The 25,138-nt window shown below is 32.1% G+C and overlaps 2 protein-coding genes across 6 annotated transcripts in view; one reads left to right on the forward strand and one right to left on the reverse strand.

Annotated features, from left to right (window-relative positions):
• LOC143248980 (rho-related BTB domain-containing protein 1-like) overlaps positions 1-13,762 on the reverse strand; it is a 102,430-nt gene extending 88,668 nt beyond the window's left edge. Inside the window, exons 1-3 of one of the 2 annotated variants that reach the window (XM_076498063.1) lie at positions 13,599-13,737; positions 12,252-12,374; positions 5,607-5,670 (exon numbers count right to left, since the gene is read on the reverse strand). In XM_076498063.1, the coding sequence (XP_076354178.1) occupies positions 5,607-5,670; positions 12,252-12,279 (92 nt within the window). In that variant the 5' untranslated portion in view covers positions 12,280-12,374; positions 13,599-13,737. Of the gene's footprint in view, positions 1-5,606; positions 5,671-12,251; positions 12,375-13,598 lie in introns of both variants that reach the window. The other variant, XM_076498064.1, reaches the window with a different exon arrangement.
• Positions 13,763-13,943: 181 nt separating this feature from the next.
• Positions 13,944-25,138, forward strand: part of Abp1 (Actin binding protein 1) — a 37,024-nt gene continuing 25,829 nt past the window's right edge. The window contains exons 1-4 of one of the 4 annotated variants that reach the window (XM_076498074.1): positions 14,034-14,169; positions 16,411-16,465; positions 24,020-24,075; positions 24,787-24,899. In XM_076498074.1, coding sequence (XP_076354189.1) covers positions 24,057-24,075; positions 24,787-24,899 — 132 coding nt within the window. In that variant the 5' untranslated portion in view covers positions 14,034-14,169; positions 16,411-16,465; positions 24,020-24,056. Of the gene's footprint in view, positions 14,176-16,410; positions 16,466-24,019; positions 24,076-24,786; positions 24,900-25,138 lie in introns of all 4 variants that reach the window. The other 3 variants (XM_076498075.1, XM_076498072.1, XM_076498073.1) reach the window with 3 other exon arrangements.

The raw sequence follows: 25,138 nt of genomic DNA on the forward strand, positions 1-25,138 counted from the left end.
TTTTGGTCATCCAAAGACCCAGAGAAAAGGTCCACCAAAGAGTAAGGTAGGATTCCATGGGGAAATGTGAGGTACAAACATACTGACTGAGACAGGAGAGGTCAATGACTGGCTTCCAGTCCACAGTCTTTTTTGGAACCACAAATAGGCAGAAGTAAAATTCCAAAAAGCACATGGGGCAGCTTCAATAGCTTATTGTGTGAGAAGGTCTTCTATCACCTCAAAAAGACAATGGTGCATCAAGGGATCCTGAGGAGAAGGAAAGGAAAGAGGCACACTGGATAAGAGAGGAGGAATACAAAATAAGATGATGAAACCTTCTGATAATATTTTGTGAACCAAAACATTGGATATAAAGGGGTTCCATCAATAAATGATGGTCATCAGATAAGCTCACACCAGACTTAAACTCACCGAGTGATCACAGGAAGAAGGAACAGGCAAGGGCTAAAAAAATAGTCAAGAGACAGGTATCAGTGGTACACTTGGACAAACTGGTCACTAAATGAGAAAGGGTGGATTGTTGTTGAGCCAAAGCAACCCTTGTCTCCAAAGACTCTAGAATCGTGTCAAACACAGAACATCTCAAAAACGGGGCTATGCAAAGGTCCTGTAGGTAAGGAGCCAGGTCCTTCATAATATGGTATCACAAACCGAAAGGTCTCAACAACAAAGAAACCACATCTGCAAGGTCTAAGCCAAAGATGGCAGGCAAGCCAACATGGAAGTGAGAAGAAAAAGGACATTCCCAGAAAAAAATCCTCAAGGTTCATGTGAAGAGCCAAAGACAGAAGATGGACTGAGAAAAAGTACTGCAACAGAATCATCATAGTAAGATGAAGAACAGAATACTGGGTAATTGTTAGATGGATGGGAAATTAGGACCTGCCCCACAAACAGTCAGAATCAGACTCAACAACTGTTGGTCCAGATAAGGGGGATGAGAAATACTAATGTTGTTATTTAACTGGGAAGCAAATAAAGTTAGGATGCAAAATCATGCAAAAGGGAAGGAGTTTTTTTTTATAAGAAATAGGAATAAATAGACAAAACATTACATACCAAAGAAACAAATTCCAAAAAAAAAAACATAGTTAAGAAAAGTTTGCAAGTAAGTGACTAACATTATTTGTGAACTTAGACCTGCCATTAGTTACATGGAACACATACTTTAAGAACTTGTATTCAGAGAAACATAATGCTTTCACTATTACTAATTGGACCAAAGCGTGAACCAATGATTTTTACCATATAACAAAAGTCATTACAGTTAACATTACTGTCAGAATTTGGATTATTTTTGTTAAAAATGAATCCATACTGAATTTCAAGATGATGATAAGTGCTTGAAGCAAGACTGAATTTTTTCTAAAAATAATAAAATGAGACAAAAAGTAGAAGGAGACAAAAAAAAAAAGACAGAAATTTACAGAAAACTAAACTATGATAAAAACAAGAAATAGATGGAAAACTAAAAGGGAAAGACAAGAATTTAAGAGAAAAATTACAAAAACATGACATATGATTCAGTGGGATCAGCTGATGAATTGTCACCCCAGACTTCTACAGGATGATGATTCTTCATATGATTACAACAAATATTGTGTATTTTGCAATACTGACTATATTATTATTGTATCTTATCTTAATTACATGTAATCAATTACTATGTATATTAAAAATATCTTGTATTTTCTGTAAACCTATTAATAAAGATGTATGAAACACAAGGTTCAATTTTTTTCATTTTGGTTACCATGATTATAGAGCTTATATTAACTGTGGGTCAGGATGATGATTCTTCATATGAAGCAGACTGGGATGATGAATCCTTATGCAATACATTCAGTGAAGATTTACAAACAAAAGTCAATTTGATGAAAGATGAGAGAGAGAGGTTACAGAAAAGATAGGGAAAGATTATAACAATAAAATCAAAAACATACAAAAGGACATTATAAATAAAATTATACAAACAAAAGAATTATAACAACTAGATTGAACTACAGAAGATTTGTAACAATAACAAAGAAGTATAGAAATATAAACTAAACCATGGAAAATGTACTAAAGGACATCAACTTCTGGATAAGACATATGACTCTACCTTTTGTGTCAAAATGATCTTCAATATTGTATTTGAACAGTAAATACTGACAAAGTGGAGGTCAACAAAGCAAGTAAAAGAAAAGACAACCTTGAAAGCCAGAAATATGTTATAACAATTTTTTGTGTTACTATTTGCATAGTATATTTGAATGATTAAAAGAATGTGTTCTTTTTGTACTACACTAGACTATTTTACCCACTTAATTAGATAACATAACCAAATGACTGAGGAAAAGAAAACCTTACAACTAAAATCCAAGTAATACAAATTTTTCAATCAACAGAAGAATTTCCTGGGATGCATAGACAACAGAAACAGAGTGTTTACAGAATCTGTTCAATATAGGCTAACACCACAAAATTCCAATGTGGTGAAAAGATTTCTTGGACTGGGCTTTTACTATTACTTTTTCATGAAATCAATCTCTGATACAACTTGTCATATATATATATATAAACTAATAACAAAAAAAACAAACTAGATTTGCTGCTCTGCTGATCATAAATAAGTATTCAAGAAACTGAAAGAAGAACTAGCTACTACATCTAGAACATCATACCAAAATCTTTAAAGGTCAGCTCACAAAAGATACAAATGCCAGTGAGTTTACAACAGAATCAATGTTATCACATGTACAACACAGAAGATAATATATGATTGCCTACTATAACAAGACAATGAATGTTGCAAAAAGGTGTTGTTCAACTCAGAAATAACTAATACATGCTATACAAAAGTTCTGTGTCATTTTCATCATAACCTCTTTAGCCAATAATTTACAAAGATGGACAGATAATTTAGTACTGAAGCATTTGATAAATTAATACAATCCAGATGATAAGAGCAAAGTGGCTCCAGAGAATTTAGAAGTGTAACTTTAAAGTCATGCTGAATATAACCCAGAAATGCTAATGCATCATAATGAAGATCTCATACTGCCAAAGAATGTAAACTCTGTCAAAATAAGGAGGCACTATGTAATAAATACAACCACCCTAAAGTACAAGAAAGCAGAATAAAAAATGATGTATCCACAGATGAAAATAACTATTATTTTATTATTCATCTGACAGATGTTGAAGTAAAAAAAAGAGGTATGAGTATTAAGACAATTATCTGGGGGATAAAGAATGGTGCCAAGTGAACCTTACAGTACACAGTAGCTCAATTCAGCCCATACACAAAAACATACTGGGCAGTGGCTTTTATTATACTGAAGAGAAGGATTACTAGCTCAACAAGTGAAAAGACAGAAGCATAAAGAAGTTATGTCCAGAGTGGGTATTTTCACAGTCAGTTAAATCAGAAGTACTCTATAACCTCCACAATCTTTTAACAGCTGAACACTTAGGTATTACAAGACAGTGGAAAGAATAAAATGACACTTTTACTGGGTTGGATGCCAGATATATATAATCATCGTAAAGCATGTATAAGTAAAATAATCTATGAAGGAAACAGCATGGACAGGCAATTACATCATTAGTGTGTTGGAGAACCACTTGAAAAAGTTAGTGTTGATGTGCTTATTCTTCTACCTAAAACCAACAGTACAGCTTCGAAATGATAGGCAATTTCATCAAATGGCCAGAAACACATGCTGTTCTTAACCAAGAAGAAACTTGTCAATGAATCTTTTTCAAGATTTGATACATCAATAGAAATTCACTGAGATAAAGGACGTAGATTTGAGAAAGCCTTGCTTGTTGAGAAGTGTTAAATCTTTGTAATTAAAAAAGACAAGAACAATAGCCATACACCCTTCTTCTAATGGAATGGTGTAGAGATACAACTATGAATTTTTAAATCAGCTGGTCATTTATGTATATGAACATCACAAAATATATAGTGAATATCTTCCACTCCTACTCATGAGTTATGGAATAGACATTCATGAAGCTACAAACAACATTCAAGCATCACTAATGTTTGGAAGAAAACTGAATATATCATTGGATTTTATGTATTGAGAGTCTCATAGCATGAGAGTCCTCACTTAGCAGACTCTTACAGAAAACCATGAAAGTCTTTTCATAATGGCATGATTTGGCTGTACTATTCAAACCATAAGGGAGGACCTATCTCTACATTTAAGTTGATGTTGGGAATAATTCTGTGCTGTAGTAAAAAAATTCCATAAAAACAGGTGTATGAGCTAATAGTCATCTGCCACAATTGTCCTTAGAAGTACATTAGCAAGAGAAAAACCAACTGTAACTTCAAAGAAGACTGTGTCAAAGGGAAATAAGCTTACAGATAAGCCTGTGGTTCATGTTGAGACCATTTTCAAAAAATTACCAAAAATGGGATCCATTAACAGATCTCACTAATTACCTACACAAATACTCAGACAGCAAATGTTGATTATGGATCAGAAGTTATCTCAACTTTGTAAAATAAGCTACAGAAAAGAAAACTGCCAAAAGTGATTTAGTGCCAGATACCTTAGGGACAGTTAAAATGTAAAGAAAGAAGATTTTGTTCTGTAGCATTGTTTGCTTTATGTAAATGGATTATTTATGAAACTTCACAATTCAGGAAGAAGATATTATTATAGGATGCATTTTTTTTTCTTTTAAATTAACCTTGTACTGTTAGTTTACCTTAAGAAGTGTTGGTGTTACATGGCAGGTGGGTGTATAGATTAACATCTAGTATTTTCATGAAAGTTTATAAAATAAACATAGTGTAAGGTGTGTGTAATTATGTTACTGAAATTTTTGATTGATTATATAGTTGGCAAGTAAGTTATTTCAGCAGTTTACATTTTGATCACGTTTTCCACAAAGCACTAGAAATAAACTGAACCTTGCATATCCTTTTGCCAAACAATAAAACAAAAATTCACCTGATAAGAGGAATCTCCACAAAGATATACAAGTTTGTTGTAGAGAAGTATTTACCTGACATAAGTGTGAAATACAATTTTACACACACTCTTCTATGAACACATCACAAGAAAGTTAAAATGCTTAGAAATGAGATCATTATAAGTAGACACATTCAATAAAATACTTTTGTAATACAGCCATTAGTGCTTTATTAAATAATAACAGATGAAACTATTAAAGTGCTTAAAGATGTAATCTGTAAAAATATACTTGTTTTTTATATTTATTATGATTATTAACACAATATAAAACTGGCTAATTATATATCAGCATATAACAAATACTACAGATTAAAAAATAAGTTTCTTCTGAACATTCTTTATTTGATCAATCACAAGCTAACACATCTGTAAAAGCAAGAAAATAAAATAACCAGTTGGGTAAATCAAAATGATATCATTCATGGGTAATTCAGTTGTTCCACTTGTTAAAAGTTCAGTTGAGAACAAACTTCTTTGAGTCTAGTATCAACTCAAGATAATAATTATCCAACAATAACAGTCAACACCAATTCTGAAGTGATTACTGTCAACCATGACAAAACACAATAATTCAAAGCACCACGTAGAATATTCAACACATACAAAGCTAAATACAATACTTACCTGTTTTCTGCCATGCTGCTCGTACCCTCCTTCTTACTGTTTCTTTGGTGAAAGAGAAAACCATCTGTGAAACCCCAAATATTAAAATTTTTAGAGTTACAGTAAAAATAATATAAATAACTACTTCCAAATTTTTATATAGTTTTTTCACATGTTATTGTAATTAACTCATCTCTCATCATTCCTGTCCACCATTCTATAAACATTACACTCAAAATATTGTTCAAATAAAAATGGTAAATTACAAAATTTGTTTTTCTTTTCTCTTTTAACACTATCCTGTTATCTGCCACTAATTTGTGACAATATTTACTCCTGTGTAAACCTTAGAACATGCAGTTTAATGTTTATTTTCCTATCACACACCTCAGTTTGCCTTAATCCTACCTGGTTATTATACATTCTCTCACTACATTTTGTTATTAGTTTTGTGTGAAATCATTCAATGCTTTAAAAGTGAGATAGAAACTGTTCATTCTCTCAGCACATTTCAGACTGAGGTGATCTATCTCCTGTCACATTTAAGAAATGGTTTAAACAACTTCTTTGAAAAGTTTATTGTCCTATTGGTGATACTTAGTAATGAAAATTCTTCATCGCAAACTTCAACTCTGAATATCTTAACTATATTGCTTGTAGTTGTAGTTTATTCTTTGGCATATAACATAAGCAGACAAAAGTGTTTTTTAATCTGTGATCCTGTGTGTTAACTCTTTTATCAAAAAAAGCAAAAGCATAAGAGACAGCACCATTGTAATTAGGTGATATCTTAATAATGAATATTACCTTTTATTCCTAGATTATTTAAAGGTGACTTTGGCACTTAAGATGTATCACATACTCCTTTTATATTCTCATAGATTGCAATTAGGTCTCTATTTTTATTGAGATTGAACTACGCATTACACTGTTTTTGTTTGATGTAATGCATGTTTTGCATTCTGTTTCTACACTGCAAGTCATTTAGGCCATGGAATTGAAACAGTTTTATGCAGTTGTTTTCTATATGTCAACTGACCTAAATTTATGTGATTCTGTGACTTTTGAACTCTATTATTTCTCTTCTTGATATATGTTTAAAGGATTTTGTGGTGATTGTTATCACACATTTGATTTAGAGTTGATAACTCCTTATCCATTTGAGAAGAAAAAGGATGCTGTAAATGGATTACTCCCATAATCTACATCCATATTAATTTGAATATTTCACCTCAGTAAATATTGTATTCTAAAACAATTTGGTAAAGTAAAAAGTTACAATTTTCAAATAAGAATTAATTCCAAGCTGTACTTTTCTTCCTGCCTATTCCATATCTGTCTCAGATGTTAAAATGATCTAAGGAATGTCAGTAAAGACTAATATCATAAAAAGCATGTGCAAATCTATCAGAATGCTAGTGCAAAAGGCTTCTCAAGTTTTCTATGAATGATACTCTGGATTTGACATGAAAAAATTATGGATAAGAGTGCTAGAATATATTCTGATAGATTCTCAGTATATATAATGTTCAAGGACCATGATGGTAGATTCTACAGAAACATACAGCTTACATAAATTATAATCCGAGTACATGCAACATAATATATGGAAAGAAAAGGAGTTATTTGGTTCTTCCAGGCTGTTCTTACATACCTACCAGCCTAATATGGGGAAAACTAAAAATGTAAAACCCATTCTTTATTTTTTTTGAAATTATAAGTTCCCCCTCTTAAACTTCTACTGATGGAAACTAATAGTTTAAGTCAACTATTTTATTAGGAAATTTTTTTTTTTTAGTATGAGCCTAGCCAGTCTTTTTAAAATTGTAAACTTCTATACTTTTTGTCTTATATCCTTCAGAACTTAGCACAAAGAAATCTTAGGTCTTTAACCTATGATCCACAAGATAATTTTGTGAATTTCAATAAAGTCACTATTTATACTTATTGATTCAGGAGGAAGTAAGGTAAGAGATTTTAAACTACATTTATAAGATATATTTTTCATTCCTATCTTCATCAAAACCAATTCTATAAAGCCAATATCATTTCTTAAATAAGGAGAAAGATTAAAACTGTGCATAGCATTCAACCAAGTTCTAATCTGTGAATTGAAAAAGGCTGTCTTGACTGATAAATACATCCTAAATTAACATATTACTTACCTGAAAATGTATTTCCAATAGATTCTCACCTCCCCCCACAGAATACTTTAATTCTTTTGTGCACCTGTCTATGAGATTTGCATGCTACTAGCCTTAGGCTACCTCCCACCTAACAAACACACTTAATGTGAACTGCACTAGTATATAATGTTATCATAATGCAATGATGACTATCTGCAAATAGAGGGTTAACAAAACTTACTTGAGAAATAACTTCCATTAAGCACTTGCATTTAAATTCATTTCATTCTTATATGAGCCAAGACAAAATGTACCAGAAGTTGGAAGGTGTGTGAAGGTGAGTATTTATTGGAAATATATTTTCAGGCATGGAAGATGTTAACTTTTGAGACAATACTCACCTTTTCACACAGAATAGCTTGATTCCCATAATGAAATGGTGGACAGACAATTACAAATATTAAATCAATAGAAGCTCTCTTTGAAAAGCATCTTTAAGGGAAAGTTACATTGTGGCATGTGTTCCATAGGAACAAACATGTGGGTTACCATATCTCATCTTAACCAGGGTATGCTCTTTGTCTAGATGGAAAGGCAAAAAAGACCCAAATGTCACAGGAATTAGCAGAGTTTTAGCATGGATAACCAAAAACTAGCACACAGTTGGTTAGCAAATCAAAAAGTGTAGTGCAGTTAGGATACAATCAGACCATACAGTGTGGATTTCACCTCCACTCAACAAGACAGACAGGAGGAGGGCATACTAGATGACCCTACTTTCCACTGTATTGTGCTAAACACAATCAGTGAGGAACTTCCCAAGGTTTACTTTAGCAGCTAGGAACAGCTAAGTGGCAAGGGTATCCCATGCTCTACTTGGAGAATTTACATTGGGAAGACCTGAAGAAGTGATCCCATCAAATATCTGGCATAAAATCTTGTTATTAAAAGTCAGAAAATATGCAGTAAGACATGGGTAGTCACTTCCCTTATGCTGGCTTTTCTATAATTTTAATATCATCTCTAGTAGTGTTGTGGAACACCATATTAATATCAGGCATTGGTGGAGCCATGGAAAATAGGTTGATTATTTTCAATTACCCATGGCTCAATGATGATTTTGGAAAATAAGCATAATCTCGGAGGCTACACCTGCTGCCTTGTGGGATCCTAGAGTGGGAAAGGAAATGTATTTATCATTTTCAAAAATGGTATGTGGATTAAATAACAGTGATCAAAGGGTGACTGAAACCAGAGATGAAGCTTATGCAATGAAACATGAAAGATCATGCAAGTGTAATATAAAGGGAAGAGTGCATCAACCACAGAAGTTAGTGGATCCAATTTGTAAACATAGAAGGCTAGAGGTCCCCTGACTAAAAGGTTGGGACAAATGATGATGGACATCCTGAAAAGGAGATGTTTGTGCCAAGTAGTATCAAGCAACTAAAAGTGGACACAGAAGATAAGCTGCGTCTGAAAGAGCACAGGGGTGAAAAATTGAAGAAAGTAAGATAGAAGAGAAAAAATGACCACCCTTCCAAGCAGCCAAAGTCTTAGGAAGAAAAGGTCTAGTTAGGGCAGAAAAAAAAAGTACTAGTGTAAGAGAAGGAGAGTGCAAGAAGCATGGATGGAATAAACATCCAAAATGCCAATGAAAACAAATGAGAAGAAAGATGAAACTTGCCTTCAGAAAAGGAGGGTACAAGGAACTGAAGGACAAAAGGAATGTAATAAGAAATAAAGCTACACAATGAGAGAGACCAGCCCTGTGAGCAATAAATTAGACAAATTCCATACATGAAGATGAAAAGACAACAAATTGTACACAAGAAGTGTGTGTGGTTGGAGCAACAGAGAGCAGAAAAAGGACAGAAGAAGTAGGAGACATGGATGCCAATTAATGAAACAGTAGAAACATTGGTTGTGCCAACCAATGAGTTGCCACCAACAAGGATCTAACAAGAAGTGTTGCATATCAAAGCATGGAAACAAGGAAGATAATAAGGAGGAGAGTAGGCATAGAGAAAAAGGTGAAACCAGTCCTGTCTTAGAGCATCCACTACCAGAGCCAAAGGATGAGGAAATGGGGACCAGAAAAGTTAGTGCTTAAAGGAGTGGTAAAGGCATCTGTAAGAAGTGTGTCCAACTGAGTGTAAATTCAATGAAAAATCTTAGGGTAAAGATATCACTCCATATGTAGAATCCTGTCTGACAAAGAGATGGGATCTGCTACCAACTTCAGAGCCCCACAACATGACAAACCACAAGAAAAATCTAATGGAAATAAATCCAAAATAGCATGTCCAATGCTATAAAAAAAAAAAAAAGCATCTGTGAAGAAATGAAGATGTGGTCAGAGGACAGCAAGGAGATGGCCACCATGGCATGTCACAATCAGATGTCCCAAATATTGGGTAGATGTGAGAAAAGTCAAAGAGATGACTGGTCAATAACTGAACACCAATTCTGCATCTTCATGAATACCACAAAGAGACAAGAGTAATAACCTGAATTAGGGATAAGTAACCCATATCCTCGAGACACTGAGGTAAATAGGATCAAAGGAAAGAGAAAACCAAAAACAGAGGAGGAGGATAAATGTAGTGAAATACTTGAAGAACCCAACTTTTGGCCAAAATTAACAACAAAGGTTAGGCAGACACGCACTTTTCTATAGACAGAGAAACCCATTCCAAGAAGGCTCAAAAGCAGAGGAACCAAGTACGAAGGAATACAGCAGAAAAAGAATTACAGACCAATGTGATGAAATAAAGAGAATAAACCTCTTCAGAAAATCCCTCTGAAGTGCCTCAGAAATAATGAGAAGTTATGGAAGGTAATGCAAGAAATAAACAAAAACATGAAAAGAGGCATCAGGTAGGAGAGTAGAAGATAAGGGATTCTCCCCCCAAGCAAACAAAAAAGATTCCAAGGACTAGAAAAGGAGGAAAAAATAAATGAAGACTAGTTGTAAGTCAGGAAAAAAAAAAAGACAAGAAGAATGAGATATGTTAGTATGGGTGCATAGTTATTTCAGAAATGAGTCCACACGAAGACTAATATCAGATAAAGTAGGAAAGACAAAGTCTACTTGAGTATAGGATTCATATAGTAAAACATGGGAGAAATTGAGAAACACATGGGAAAGTGAAAGAAAGAATATACGTGCAAACTCCTTACAAGTAAGATATTCTGTCACAGCAAACCATTGTGAAGGAAATAATCAATCCAAATCATCATCATCCTGGTCATGTTCAAACTGGATAGAGAGAATACTATCCATGTGGATAGAAGGAGTCAGCCCACCATATGTTGAACATGCTGTCATGTTTTGCATAGAAAATGAGCCTCCAGTTGTCACAGCTCATAAGTTAAGACCATCATTACTATCACGGATGAAGTGAAGATTAACATCCCTTAAGAAGTCATAATGCCTTGTAATAACTACATGCTTTTTTTCTTTCTAAGTGAAATTTAAGAAACCATGGTGGTTGTATGAAACACAAACACTAAACCAGGAGCTTTTGAACAAAAACTAACAAACAGTTGTGAACTATCACAAATTTCACTGTCCATACTAGAAACTGCAGAGAAAAAGGATGAAGTTACTTCAAGCACAAGTATTTAGAGAAAGCTACTGTGCAAGGAGGTTGTGTCACCCTACAATTGGTAGCGAGCTATTATTGCACAAAGATGACATCATGCACTAGCACAGTCCATGTTAGACATGTGTGCTTTAGGTGGGAGGTAGCTCAAGGATAGTGGTATATGGATGTTGCAGGGAGCTGTAAGAAGGAATCAAGTTATTCTGTATGAGAGGTGAGGTATCATCCTGGAAATTATTTTACCTTTACCACTAGCAACAGAGCATTGTATCAATATTTTGTGTGACTTATCCACCACTATGATAATTATGGTATCCAATGGTATTACCTTGCACTTAATATAATTAAAGGAGATTTGTTTCACTTACTAAATGATTTAAGTCATTCTTTAATATCTCAACATCCTCAATACATCTTGAAATACTTGACAGTTTAACATTATCAGAAATATTTATTGCTTATAATGTTATTAATTAATGTAAATAATACAAAAGTCAAGCACTGATTCCTGAGGTAACCCACTACTAATGGGAATTAAATTACATTATTTTCAGTATTTCCTATAAAATGCTCTAAATTTTAAATCTCTTTTAATCCTAATACTTCTACCAATATAATAACAGTAATTAAGCTTATTCTTGAATGTATTACATTTATCTTTAGATCCAACATATTTTTATTTAAAATTATTATTTAACTCATTATGCATCTTCTATTGCTAAATTTCCTGTTGCCCTAGCTATCTTTTCAATTTGAGTACTCTAAATTTTCCCAAACTCCTTCATTACTATGCAATTTCAGTTTATTTTATCTTTACTGAAAACATTAAGAACTCTTATAAACATTCTACTATCTAATCTTTTTAAGTATAGTCCAACTCTATCATGTAATTCACTCTTACTTTAAAAACTATTCCACCAAACCAAACAGACCTGTTGCTATAAGCACATCTTTGATCATTGAAGTCTTGCATCCTGCTAAGTACACTATTTTACTTCTGATTCTAGTCCATGGGAACACTCCCAGAAGGTCAACAGATCTATTTCTATCTGTAACTTATGAAGGTATTTTTGATATTTCTTTAAATAGTTCTTCTGGTTTACAATTTTCAGCATCATTCACTCTCATTATACAACTTCAGGTAATTTCAAATGGCCATTAAACCCACACCTAAGTCTCATCTGAATGGAGATATTTCTTTTGATTTAAGTTGCACATTATGAATATTCTGCCAATCCAAAAAAAATTAACACTTTCATATCAGTAGTAATAACAAAGCGTGAAGACTTTTAAAATCTGAAAAGACTAAATTCTTATATTTCAAATGCTAGGAGTACTAGGGAGGGCATCACAGCTCTACAGTGACTTTTGTTATAACTTCTTAGCTTTCAGTACATGTAAGGCTAATGCATGAAATGAATTTTGTGACATGGAAATAAGAATAGTTTTATTTAACACATACTAAAGTGTTTTGAAACTAAGATGTTAGAATTTGTGGTGCTCATACTGTGGAGAATGACTTTCTCTCATACTACCCACTTTCAAAAAGAAAAAAGAGGAAATTGTTTCATCTTTTTTTTTTTTTAAACCAAGTTTATAGTTTATATCAATGACTGTAAATACATATATATATATATATATATCACAATATCACAGTAAATGTAATAACTTTTGTGAAATTTTGAAATAACTACCTTAATTTGAAAATGTATTGGAAAGCTCTGTTGCTTCATATTCAATAATTTTGTAAAAGTATTACTATGAGATGTCTTATACCAAAATCTAGACAATTTGTTTAAAAAGTAAATGCAAAATTAATTGTTGGTTTTCTACTGAAGTTATACAAATGTATGTTTGATAATAATTTTGTTTATTTTGAAAAATTCAATGTTATGCAATTTTACAAATATATTTTAAAATACAACTAAAGCTGAAAGCAAACTTCTTTTTTTCTAATGTCATTAATAATGTGTAATTTGCTGAAACTGTGAAAGCTTACAGGTGTATATTATGCTAAAGCTGACTACTAAATCAGTATTACAAATATAAATAACTGACAAATATATCATGCGCTGTGTATATCAAAGAATTGTCAATGAACAGAGAATAGCAACGTTCGAATTTATCCAGTTACTGAGTTAAGCATTCGCTATGACAACATACGTTAATAAAGTAACCATGTTAAAATCAAAATAAGGGTGCAACAAAATCAAGGCATCAGCAATATAACAGAAATTCCGATAGCAGTTACTTTTATCCGTGTTTTATTAATCACTTACCTATCTTCTGAAAAATAAAAATATAAAAAAAATGCCGGTGTCTCCTAAGTGAGCATATCCTATCTACTCTTTAATCATCAGTTAATGTTCATTCATACAATGACAGCTAACATCACATTCATAACTCTTTCACTTAGCTGTCATTTTGATGATTCAGAGAATGTAAATAAATTACGTCACAAGTTTCTTAGTGTCTGTCACCTAGACCGTGAATGGTTAAAATTATTGTTATTTTATTACTTAACATTAAAATATAAAAGATAAAATTAAATAAAAGATATAATTTTTATTAATAATATTAACAAATTGTAGTTTTATATTCCAAGTTATTTATTAAATGTAATTATTGATGGCCTAAAATCGGCGTGAGTAGATATTAACCGAATAACACCTTATCCGGTGTCAACGAATAATTGTAGTCCAAGATTTGGTGATAGTTATTTCTGATTTAATAGTTTTTTATTCGTATTTTGTGAGAACTTTTTAATATGTCTGTTGATTTTTCAAAACACAAGGATTCCATGTTAGATGCGTGGAAAGACGTTGTGAATGACAAAACAACAACAGATTGGTAAATGTATATATATTTATAAATTATAGGCCTATAAAAGATAAATAAGTATTTATACAATTTGTCTGAAGCCAAAACATAAGACTCGGGTTGCATAAATTATTTACAAACTGTCATTATCATAATTTGTATTTATCGTTAAATGATTAATTGATAATATTACCAACATTATTGATACTGAATTCAGTCTACATCCTGCAAACGCATCAGTTAATTCATCAAGAATGGCCATATAGCTTGTGAAAATGTAATTCTAATACTATTACCAAAGTACACTTTGAAAAGAACCCAAATATCTGAAAATTTTCGTGCATACTAAAGGTGTTCTGACGATATGCACTGTGGTATTATATTTTATATTTTTTTTATGTAATCATAAAAAAGCTATAACTCCGAGAAGAAAACTTATCGAGATTTGAAACTTTCACATGTACAAAAGGGATTCTGAGGGCATGCACCTTAGTATTATTATTTTTAGATTTGGCTAAAAAATCATAGCCAGTTTTGTTTGCTTTATAGCCCCATAATTTTCTTTTTTGAAGATCTATAGAAAAGTATCTCTTTTTTTTCTTTTTTTTTCAAATTCTCACTTGCTGAATGAACAATATGTGTAGGTTTGCTGTCAAATACTATTTTTCAACATAAACATGAGAAGAAAAGTACAAATTTGAGAATTAAAAAAGATCAAATTGAAGTAAGTTTAAGAAACAGCAACAAACAACAGGAATAAAATTTTGAATCACAGAATATTAGAGAATAATTTGGAGGATGAAAACAATTCAAATACAAAAATAGGAAAAAAACAAATTTGAGAAGCTAAATTAAAGCTATTTGCTCTTTAAAAGAGTTAATTTGAATTGAGTTTGAAAAATGGCAACATATGAATTGGTTAGAATTTGTGCATTGGGGTAACTATAGAGGTGCTGGTATAGTATGTGTTCTATTGGGATGTTTACACTATAGCATGCTGTCTATTTTTATGATATAAGTAAAAACAAAATTGTGTGCTAAACATTTTATGAGTAAAATATTGCATGTTACAGTTTTACATCACATGCTTTAGTGATATACAATGTGACATACTTTACATAATGTTAGAAATAAACCATCTTTACCTGAACAGTTTATATAATTTCACATCACATGCTACATGATTCTATATCACATGCTTTAATGATATACACTTTGGATATCATTTCAAAATGCTACAGATAAATCATCTGCATCTTTTCTGAAAAGTTTCCAGCAAAAATTATCAAGATAGGAGTAGTAAAGTCTTTGTTGACTCCCCACATTTTCTAAAGAATGCATATTTTATTTTCCAACTACGGCTGCTCAGTCACTTGGATGTTTGTTCTTATAGCAAAATTAATATAATTTTCTTTGTGAATGACCATGAAATGAGAGTAACCAATGGCATGTAGAGTATCATAGGCTGGCCTTTCATCAGAATGAATAACTGAACCAGATTCACATTCCTACTCAATGATGGGGATCAAAGTGTTTATCTCGCGTATTGCACATAGAAATACCAGCAATCGGATCTTTGCTCGAGACCAAATACCCTAGGCTCATCCATTCTAGCTCTATGGTTTCTGTTTTTTTATACAACTGTGTCACTATCTCTAGATAATGGAACTTGGTTGCCATTTAACATTCTCCCTTGATTACATTTTTATTGACAAGCAGATCTGTCTCTCTCAATTTGGATGGGGTTATCCTCTGTACCAATCATCTTGTCTCTCGCATGAGTGGAAGCATTAGCTCCACACAGTTATTAGTGCATAGTATGTCAGTCAGTTACAGTAAAAATTACCTGTTAGGGTAACTGCTGTATCCATTGGCATTTCCACTACAAAAATAACACAAGTTTTAAAATTTTGCAAAAATTCAATTTGTAGTTCAGTTTGTTATTGATGTTCAAGTAATGGAAAAATGCATTGCCTGTTTTAACAGAATGTGAAGTTTGGTACCTTTTATTATGATAACAAATTACAAACCTGAAATCTTCACCTCTGTAAAGTTTTTGTTTTTCATGCATGATGCTACTACATTGATCAAAAGATGCTGCTTCTTGTGGTGCATCCAGCAGGTTATGCTCACATAAAAATATTACACCAGTGTCTTCTGTAGAAATCTTTCAGCAATATTGTTAGTAGCACTAAAGGTTTCTCAACATTTATTTTCTTAATTTGAACTCTTGAATGATACTAATTTTTGTTTTTATGATTCCCCCTTCAGGTCAGTTCAGATGAGGTACTAACGACCTCATCATCTGCTTGCTAGACTGCATACTGTAAGTAGACAAACTCCAGTTTGGTAGACTGCATACTATAGTAGCACTCCTATAAGAGTAATTAAAATAATGGAATTGCATGACTGGTACATTGAAGCCTCTGTAAATCATGATTAGACTTTAGAATGCTGTAGTGGAATGTAGGTATTTCATGCTAGTTATTAATAATATCAGTAATACTAATAGTACTTTTTAGTAGCAATATTAATGCTTAATTATATAATTACAATAGTGATCATTTGAGTGACAGGTGTGATCATAAAGTTGGCAGGTTGCATAATGCAGGAAAGAATTTGGTAACTTTTTATGTTTACAAAATAAAATCTTTGAATTTAAAGCAACATACAAAAATGTGAAAATTACACACACATACACATACTGTCTCTTTCAACTGTATTTGGATACTTGAGTGATGATGGAGTAGAAGAATTGTACTTTTGATAGGTGCTTTCTGTTGATATTTTTGGTTAAAAGGAACTTATTTTTGCAGCTGTAGGACAACGTAAAAAATGTAATTGAAAAACTATTGAAATTTAAATACTTATTACCTAATTTTTAGATTTCTTTTAACAAGATTGTTTTGGTAAAAATGTATGTTTTAAAGTTCTTAGTAATTGTCAATTATTGCATAATGACTATTCTTTCAAGTCTTTCTTGTGTTTTGGCTTTTACATATAGTCTCATCATTAACAACTAGGAATAAGTGTTTAGATTTGTAAAATGTAGTAAAGGGTTAAGTTTATAAACATATTTCCATTGATATAATAAAATAATCCAAAATAATTGTACTTTACTTCTTTGCAGTGTTGTTTTGAGAAAAGTACTTTATTCATTTAAGAGTACGTACTAAATTCCCAGAAGTTACTTGGTTGAGTTAATCTATGCAACATCTTACATATACCAGTAATATCTCACTTGGAATTCTTTGTATAGTTTTAATTTCTCTATTCAAGTAAGGATACTGATATCAACTTGTTAGAAAAGAATTGAAGAAGGCCTACTGGGTTGATTCAAGAGATGGAAGGGTTACCTTGTAAGGATAGATCAAAATTTCCTCTCTTTTTCTTGGGAAAAGAAAATATATGAGGGGATCTTATTAAAGTTTATGAGATTTGTTGAGAAATTGTTAGAATAAATACTGTTGATTTGTGCTGAATTCTGAAGACAATAGGACAAGAGAACACAAGCATAGGATTTGAAGAAGATAGGGTAGGTTGTAATTAACAGATTTTTCTGAAGTGTTACTAAATAAGGGAATGAGTTAATGTTAGCAGCATTGAAGGGAAACATTTTACACATTTAGATGTTTCAAAAAAAGGATTGATGATTTTCTGAAAAATAAATGGTGGGTTTAGGTTTTTTTATTTTCCCAAGGATGGGTGTGCAAGGACAATTTTGAAGGAGCAAATTGTTCATTTTTGTCTATATGTTGTTTTTAAGCATAATCAGGGCAGGTTTTATTGCTGGCCAGTCCATCTGTACATCTCGATATTGAGGTACTTTAATACCAAACTAGAATGGTATGGCCTTGTATTTTTTTACATAAAGATAAAAGATGGTCAACTGTGTCCATGAGTGACATCTCAATAACTTCCAAAATTCCACTTCTGTACCTCTGACCACTCATTGAATGATATACAGACTTGTACTGCCAAACAAATGTGTCAGTTCATTATTTATTTAAATTTCCACATTTTAGAATTGTTCAAGGTTGCTTTTTCCAACTTTTTATATTTTTTTTCAAGAGCCTATTTGGCCAGTATATTGTGGATCCCACTCTATGGCAAGTGGTGTCTGACCAGGTATACAGGTATACTTTTTTTAAAAAAATCCAAACAATCCATCCTGTGACCATACTCAATGTTAATTACATTGTAACATTCCTACTGCAGCCCTGGTGTTCAATTCTACATGCCATCAGGTGTTGGTTGCATCTGTTCTGTTGTCATCTGTGCTTAAACAATTAAGTTGCAGGATTGGGTTATGTGTACCATAGAGATAGGATGTTCCATAGGACTGCTGTTATAATTATCTAGTTTTTTTGTTGTTTTTTTTGTTTCACAAATATGCTTGCCCCAGACTTATACACTCATGGACTAATAGCAGTAAAGCAGACAGAGACTGTTGCCTAACTTCGATGCCCTGTGGCATTAAGACACTTTCTGCCATGGATCTAACATACAGTTCCAAATTTATCCAAGTTTTGATTGATCAACTCAATCAGTATGGTAGCTCTGCTTTTCAAAGTAGGGTATTGTAATCACCTGTTGCACTGTCTTTGCTGATGCATTCCTCTGGTCTCACTAAAGGGTTTTCAGTTTCTTTTTTCTAATGGAGTATGGGAATCTCAACCACTTACTAGTTTCTAGCTGCTATGGTAGTGGACCATGGAGGCCTTTCCTCCTGAATGATGAATCATAACATTCAGTTGAGAGTAGATGGTGCCATTCTGCAGGTGTTGATGGTGTATAGGATTTCCTACCATAGACCTAATGTACAATTTGATATACCACTAGGTTTTGGTTGTAGTACTATGTTGTGTAGTATTATATATCTGATAAATTGCTTATTTCTACAATGTCATTTCTCTTTCCAACCATCTTACAAACGGAAATTTCTGGTTAATCTGGTTTTTGTTGGAGATAGTCCCAGTCATAGGTAGTATCAGGTGTAGATAGCATGACACCCTTCCAACTGCAGACCTGATGTACAATTTCAGATGCTGCCAGATTTTGGTTGAAACACTTCATCATGATACACATACACATATAATTGTAGTGTGCCCCTCAGGCTGGGATATTCCTTGTCCCTACCATCCTTTAGATGAATGGTCTCAAGAGGTTTGGTGGTCCATCTAAGTAAGTTCTCACATGTGTTCTGGCCAGTATCCCTCCTTCTACCACAAAATGGATGAAAAATGCCAGGTTTTGAACTGGAAATGTCATCCTTTTGGAGCTTTCCACTTTCCTGTCTCTGTTGGATGTTAGTTTTCAGTGGATGCTTTGTTGAGAGTGTTTGCAAGTTGAGATGTATTTTGCTACAGTAGTTTGCTTGTCTTCCCTATCAATTCTTGATGTAGCATTCCAGACACCATCTGAAACCAGATGGCATTGTGGTGTGTCAAGCCTTTAGTCATTTCCAAATACAATGTAAAGTAACACACAGAAAACACCTAAGCTGACCTCACGAGATCAGTTTGGATTATAATTCTAGATGGCTCCTTGTACATTATATATTGAATTTACTAACACATGATCTAATCCAAAAATTTCTTCATAAAGATTCATAGTGTTATGCTTCGTGATCAAATAGCACTTCAGAAATATATATTGCAGAATCCACTGCACTCTTCAGGCATATAAGAGGGCATTAATTCATTAATTTAACTTTTGTGAACTTAAAGTATAAACATAAATCTTCAAATTGACACTTTTCTTACTTTCAAGTGTACAGGTGTGGATTTGGTGTTTCTGAATTTTAAGAAATCAAGCTACTACTGAAAATACTTGTTAGAAAGTTATTTTGTCTTGAGAAAAGAAGGATTAGAGGTTACTTGATTTAAAAGTTCAAAATTGATTGGTACGTCATCTTTAATCCTGTTCAAGGGTAAGAACTGTAGAACTAGAGGACATAAATTTAAGAGTAGGTAAGGTAGTAGCTATTTGCAAACTAGGCAGTTTTTTTTTCCAAATAGGTTGTTCACCATTTGAAAAGATTGCCTTGAGGAGTGAGAGAGTGCTTGGTATTTGGATGGTCTGATATTCTGTTGAAATAAATGTAATAGCCATGATGGGTCATGGAGGCTCCTTGTTATTTTGTTGCTGTTATATCAGCCTATTACATTGCAATAAATCATATGAACTATTCCCATATGATTAGCATACTATATGTGGTTAGGTACTATTGTATGCTGTGATGATGTTTGCTAGTAAAAGGTGGTCACAGAACAACAGCAAAGCTTGTCAGTTTTCTGGGATAAATATTATTTAATCCACAAATTTTGAAAAGTGGTAGAAATAAAACATGTTTCATGCTTATTAATTTAGTGACTGCTTTGTCAGATTTATGTGAATGATGTAATATAACTGCTAAACTTGTCAATTTATTTTGGCATTTCTCTCATGTTTAGATATGAGTTTTGAGCTGTATTCTAAAATAGCTTGAAAATTGCTATTATGGTGGGTAATTTAAAAGCTATTATCTCATAATGTGTTTTTAAAGCTCAAAATATAAGTTTGTAATGTCTGTTTGACTTTATTTAGCATTAATTTTAAAATAGGCTTTAAAATTAATCACACTTTCCATTTAGGGTAAAGATTTGCTTAGTGTTTATACATAAACTGTAGTCCTGATATAAGCCTTTACACAGTTTCTTTGCTTTTGGTTGAAAATTGTTAAACAGAAGAGCTGCTTGAAAATTTTTAAGAACTTCAGAGATATAGGGATAGAAGTGGCTATGTTGCCCTTTCAGGAATGTTCACTTCAGGCTGGAACAGTTGAGGACAAGGGGCCTTGTTAGTTAAGACTGGCCCATTCACTAAGTTTAAAACATAATAAAAAATACCCCCAAATCCAGCTCTTGTCATTTATATAAGCCTTTTCTTAAATTTTTACGTCCACCAGGTACCTATCACATTCACGTCAAATGCATATAATGTTTTGAGGTACGTCTTGTATTTTATTTCAACATGTCAATTATGGATGTACTATCATCAAAATGCTACAGAGAATTGGTGTGCCTACTGGGTGCATGGTGCAAAAATAGGTATTTTTCCACAATGATGCTTGTATTGTGCTTTGAAAGAAAGCAAAAAATGTCTAGAAGTGTAAATATACATCAAACTATTGATAGATTATGTTTATGAATGTCCTGATAGCAGTGCATTTATGATAAGTTTTAGAATTGATCACAATGATGGTACCCTAAATTATAAAAGTTTTCAAGAGTTTGCACACTTTATTATATTCCCCATTCTGCTTCTCATTTAAATCATTTCTCAATAATTTCCTTTTGTTTTATATTGGTTTTATGGTGTCTACTTGCTTGTAAGCCTAAAAACACATGTATGACATCTGCCATTAGCAGTGTTGCTCACACAATAGATTGAGCCCATTATGAAAATTTGTAAATTACCATAATCATCACAAAATTGGCATTATTTTAGTAAATGTGAAAAGTATGTTACATACAAAAAAATTGGAGTTTTTAAATAAAATATTTTCATCAAATGTGAATTTCATGTTAGGGATAAGTTGTACGTATTGTTATTGTAAAGTTTCATATTTTATTTACACAATCCCTAGTACTTTGTTTTACCTTTAGATTTTTCTCCACAAGCAACATACTTAATTCCAAGGTCATTAGAGATATCCAAGAGTAATCAAAAGAATATTTGAAAAATATGAAATAAATTGACTAATACAGGTATTTTTGTATTGACTGTGAAGTTACAATGTATATTTACAGTTTCAACCTCTATTCTTTTTTTTTAACATGTTTTTTTGTTTTATTTCTGTTTTTCCATATTTGGGACAAGGCTAAGAATAAAAGGGCATTGATTTCACAATTATGCAAACAGTGAACTAAGCAAATTAAAAAAAAAACAACATATAAGTTATGTGTTTCATAAATGATTCATTTGCTACATAAACTAGTATGCAGACATATTTGTCAATGATACTGAATTACTGACTATTGATAGAAGCACAATTACAAAATTTCATCAGTATGATACTAATCATGAAAAATTATCAGGAGTACTGCACCATATCTGAAGGCAACTCATTCCAAAGGCCAACCAACTTGTAAGAAATAACTTTCAAACTGAAGGTGGCTCTTCAAAAATTTATATTTATGTCCTCTTTTTATGCCATTCCCAATATTAAGTATAAAAAAAGATTGTGCATCAACAATGTTCATTTTTTTAATAATCTTAAAGAGCTCAGATTTTTTCTAACTTCTCTTTTATTGAAATAAAACAAATTTATAAATCTTAACTTATCCTTCTATGATAACTTTTCTGTCTCAGATGTCATCCTGTATAAAGTTATGAATTATGGCTTAGATTAAGTGAAGGCTGATAACAGTTTTCTGTAGTTTAAGAAGGAATTTTTGATATTATTATTGTGTGAGATTTTGGGAAATTGTATCAGTTGGTCTTTATTCTAAGAATTAGTAAAGGTTGAGAGAAATGATTTTGGCAACAATAGGTATGTTAAGACAGCCTTAAAGGACGAGTTGATCAATTGCTATTCATGTCTTATAAATACATGAATCATGTACTCCTCATCCATAATTGTTTGGCACTTCACAGACAACAAGACCCAAATTTTAAGTCTCTCAGATATAGTGGATGTAGCAAATGTTAAAAAAAGTTATAGGAAAGTATTGATGAGAGTGGAATTTATTTTCTGAAATTTTTTTTTAAGGAGATGGAATATTTCCATTGAACTAACAGGTTCCATTTTGACCTTTTAAATTTTATGTTAAGTTTGTGTGTGTGTTTCCTGATCAGGTTGAAACTGATAGGGATATGTACTGTCATTGTTTTTATTGTAATTAAAATATTTTGATTTCAGGAAAATTTTATCTGTAAGTTTTCATTCTAGGAATTTTTCAAGGTAGCGAGAGATTACTGGAATAGTAAAACAAGAAACATCTTAACCCAAGATGTCACTATAGGCTTTGTTTCAGGGATAATGTTGTCATAAGTATGGTTATGTAAAAACCTGAGTACTAATAATCATAATATTGATATTTTTTTATTTAAATCACTTCTAGATTTAATCAAGTGATATTTGATTTAGGAAAGCTTACTTATGGAAAGTGCAAGATAGGACCCTATCCCAGTAGAGAGAGAGTAGGTTTTATTTCAGTCATGCTGGAAAGATTGTTAAGAAATATTCTATTGATAGATTTTTACTTGTTTAATCAAGCTAACTGAACAAAAATGCATTCCTTCAAGAGTTTGTGCTTTAATCATGAAAAGCTACTTTTTTAGGGTTAAATCATTATAGCTAGGAATTTTATAAATTATTTTAATTAAATTGTGTTTTGAGATATCAAATCCACTAGTATTTTACAAACCTGGAACTGTAAGATAAAATAATGTTGAATGCAGTCAGCTTTTGTCAGAAAATGCTAAGGATTTTGGTTTGTTATGTCGGACTGTGATGAAACTTTGTTTTAGCTAACATCATAACATCATCTTGAAAGAGGCAATAGGTTGATAATCTATCTCAGTTTTCTTTTCAGTAGCCATAGTAAATGAAAATGGCCTAATGTTTGAATTTCTTTAGATTTTTTGGCACAACTCTTTATTATGACTGATATTCAAAGTGACATCTTTTAGAGAGCAGTAGCAAAAACTAATTCAATAACTTTGTCCATGTTTTTAAGTATAAGTTGACCATAACATCTTCAAACAAGCTAAAACTAGAATAATAAAACTTTACTGAATCCTCCAAGATGATTCTTCACCTAAAACTGTATTATTAAGGTTATGATATCTGATGGTCTAAGTTCTAACATATGTGCTTACTTTTTTTCTTCAGGGCATTATTTGGCTATGAAAAACAAACCAACAACCTAATGCTTGTTTCTAAAGGAGGTAAGTCAATAATTTGTGTATTTGTAATGACTAGATATAATTTTATGTATGTGGTCACTGGCAGAATCATTGTTCCCTTATACACAGTTGTAGTAAAACGTTTATGTAGTGTATTGACATGTTGAATTGTCTCCTGAGGTGTGTGTCTGCCTTCTCTTTCTGGTTAAGAAACAGCATTTTGGACCCTGTGTAGAATCCTTCAGTAAACTAGATGGAAAGTAGGATCTAATCATAGAAATCTATTCAGTGTGCTGTTTTATGAAATAAAAAAGTTATTTTTAAGCACATAACAGTAATATCTGTGCCATAACCACAAAATAATAAAATACATTATTTCAAAGTGTTTTTCTGCCATTGTTACCAAGTTGTAGTTTTTATCAGAAATTTTGTTTGATCTCAAGAAATTGTCAAGTAGTTTTTCCTTATACTAAAAGGTTATATCAAAGTTTAAGATTATCAATTTTATTACTTCCACACTTGAAATATTTTGTGTTGGGGAATAACTGTCATAATCTTGTAGAAAATGGTTCACAGGTATAACCACTCTTCTTGTTTATTCCATAGAAAAACAAATAGGTATGCTCTTGAATATAGCATTTTTTTGTAGCTGTTTTAGAAACCAATGAGGATAGATTCATGCAGCAGCATAGTTAATTGTATCCTAATGCTTTACTATTCTTAATCTTTTGAAAATGTATGATTTTGTTACAGATGATGGGTTAGAGGAGCTTGTTGATGAACTGAACAGTGGGAAAATTATGTATGCATTCTGTAGAGTAACAGATCCTAATACTAGTTTGCCAAAGTTTGTCCTGATTAACTGGGTAAGCTTCCTGGTTTATAACATAAGTGTTTACTATGTCAGATGTTGTGAATCATGATTATTACTTTTGAGATATCATTCTTTTAAAAAATGGTAATGTTATTTTAGTGCTTGTAATCTTTATTTACAATAACATCACGTTGGTAAAAATAAGGGTTGAAAGAACTCCTCTTTCTTTCTAGTGTTGATGGATCTGTAATTTAAAGTATGTTGTTGTGATGTCCTCAATTTATTATGATT

The sequence above is a fragment of the Tachypleus tridentatus genome, chromosome 4 (genome assembly GCF_004210375.1).
Source record: "Tachypleus tridentatus isolate NWPU-2018 chromosome 4, ASM421037v1, whole genome shotgun sequence".
NCBI lineage: Eukaryota > Metazoa > Arthropoda > Merostomata > Xiphosura > Limulidae > Tachypleus > Tachypleus tridentatus.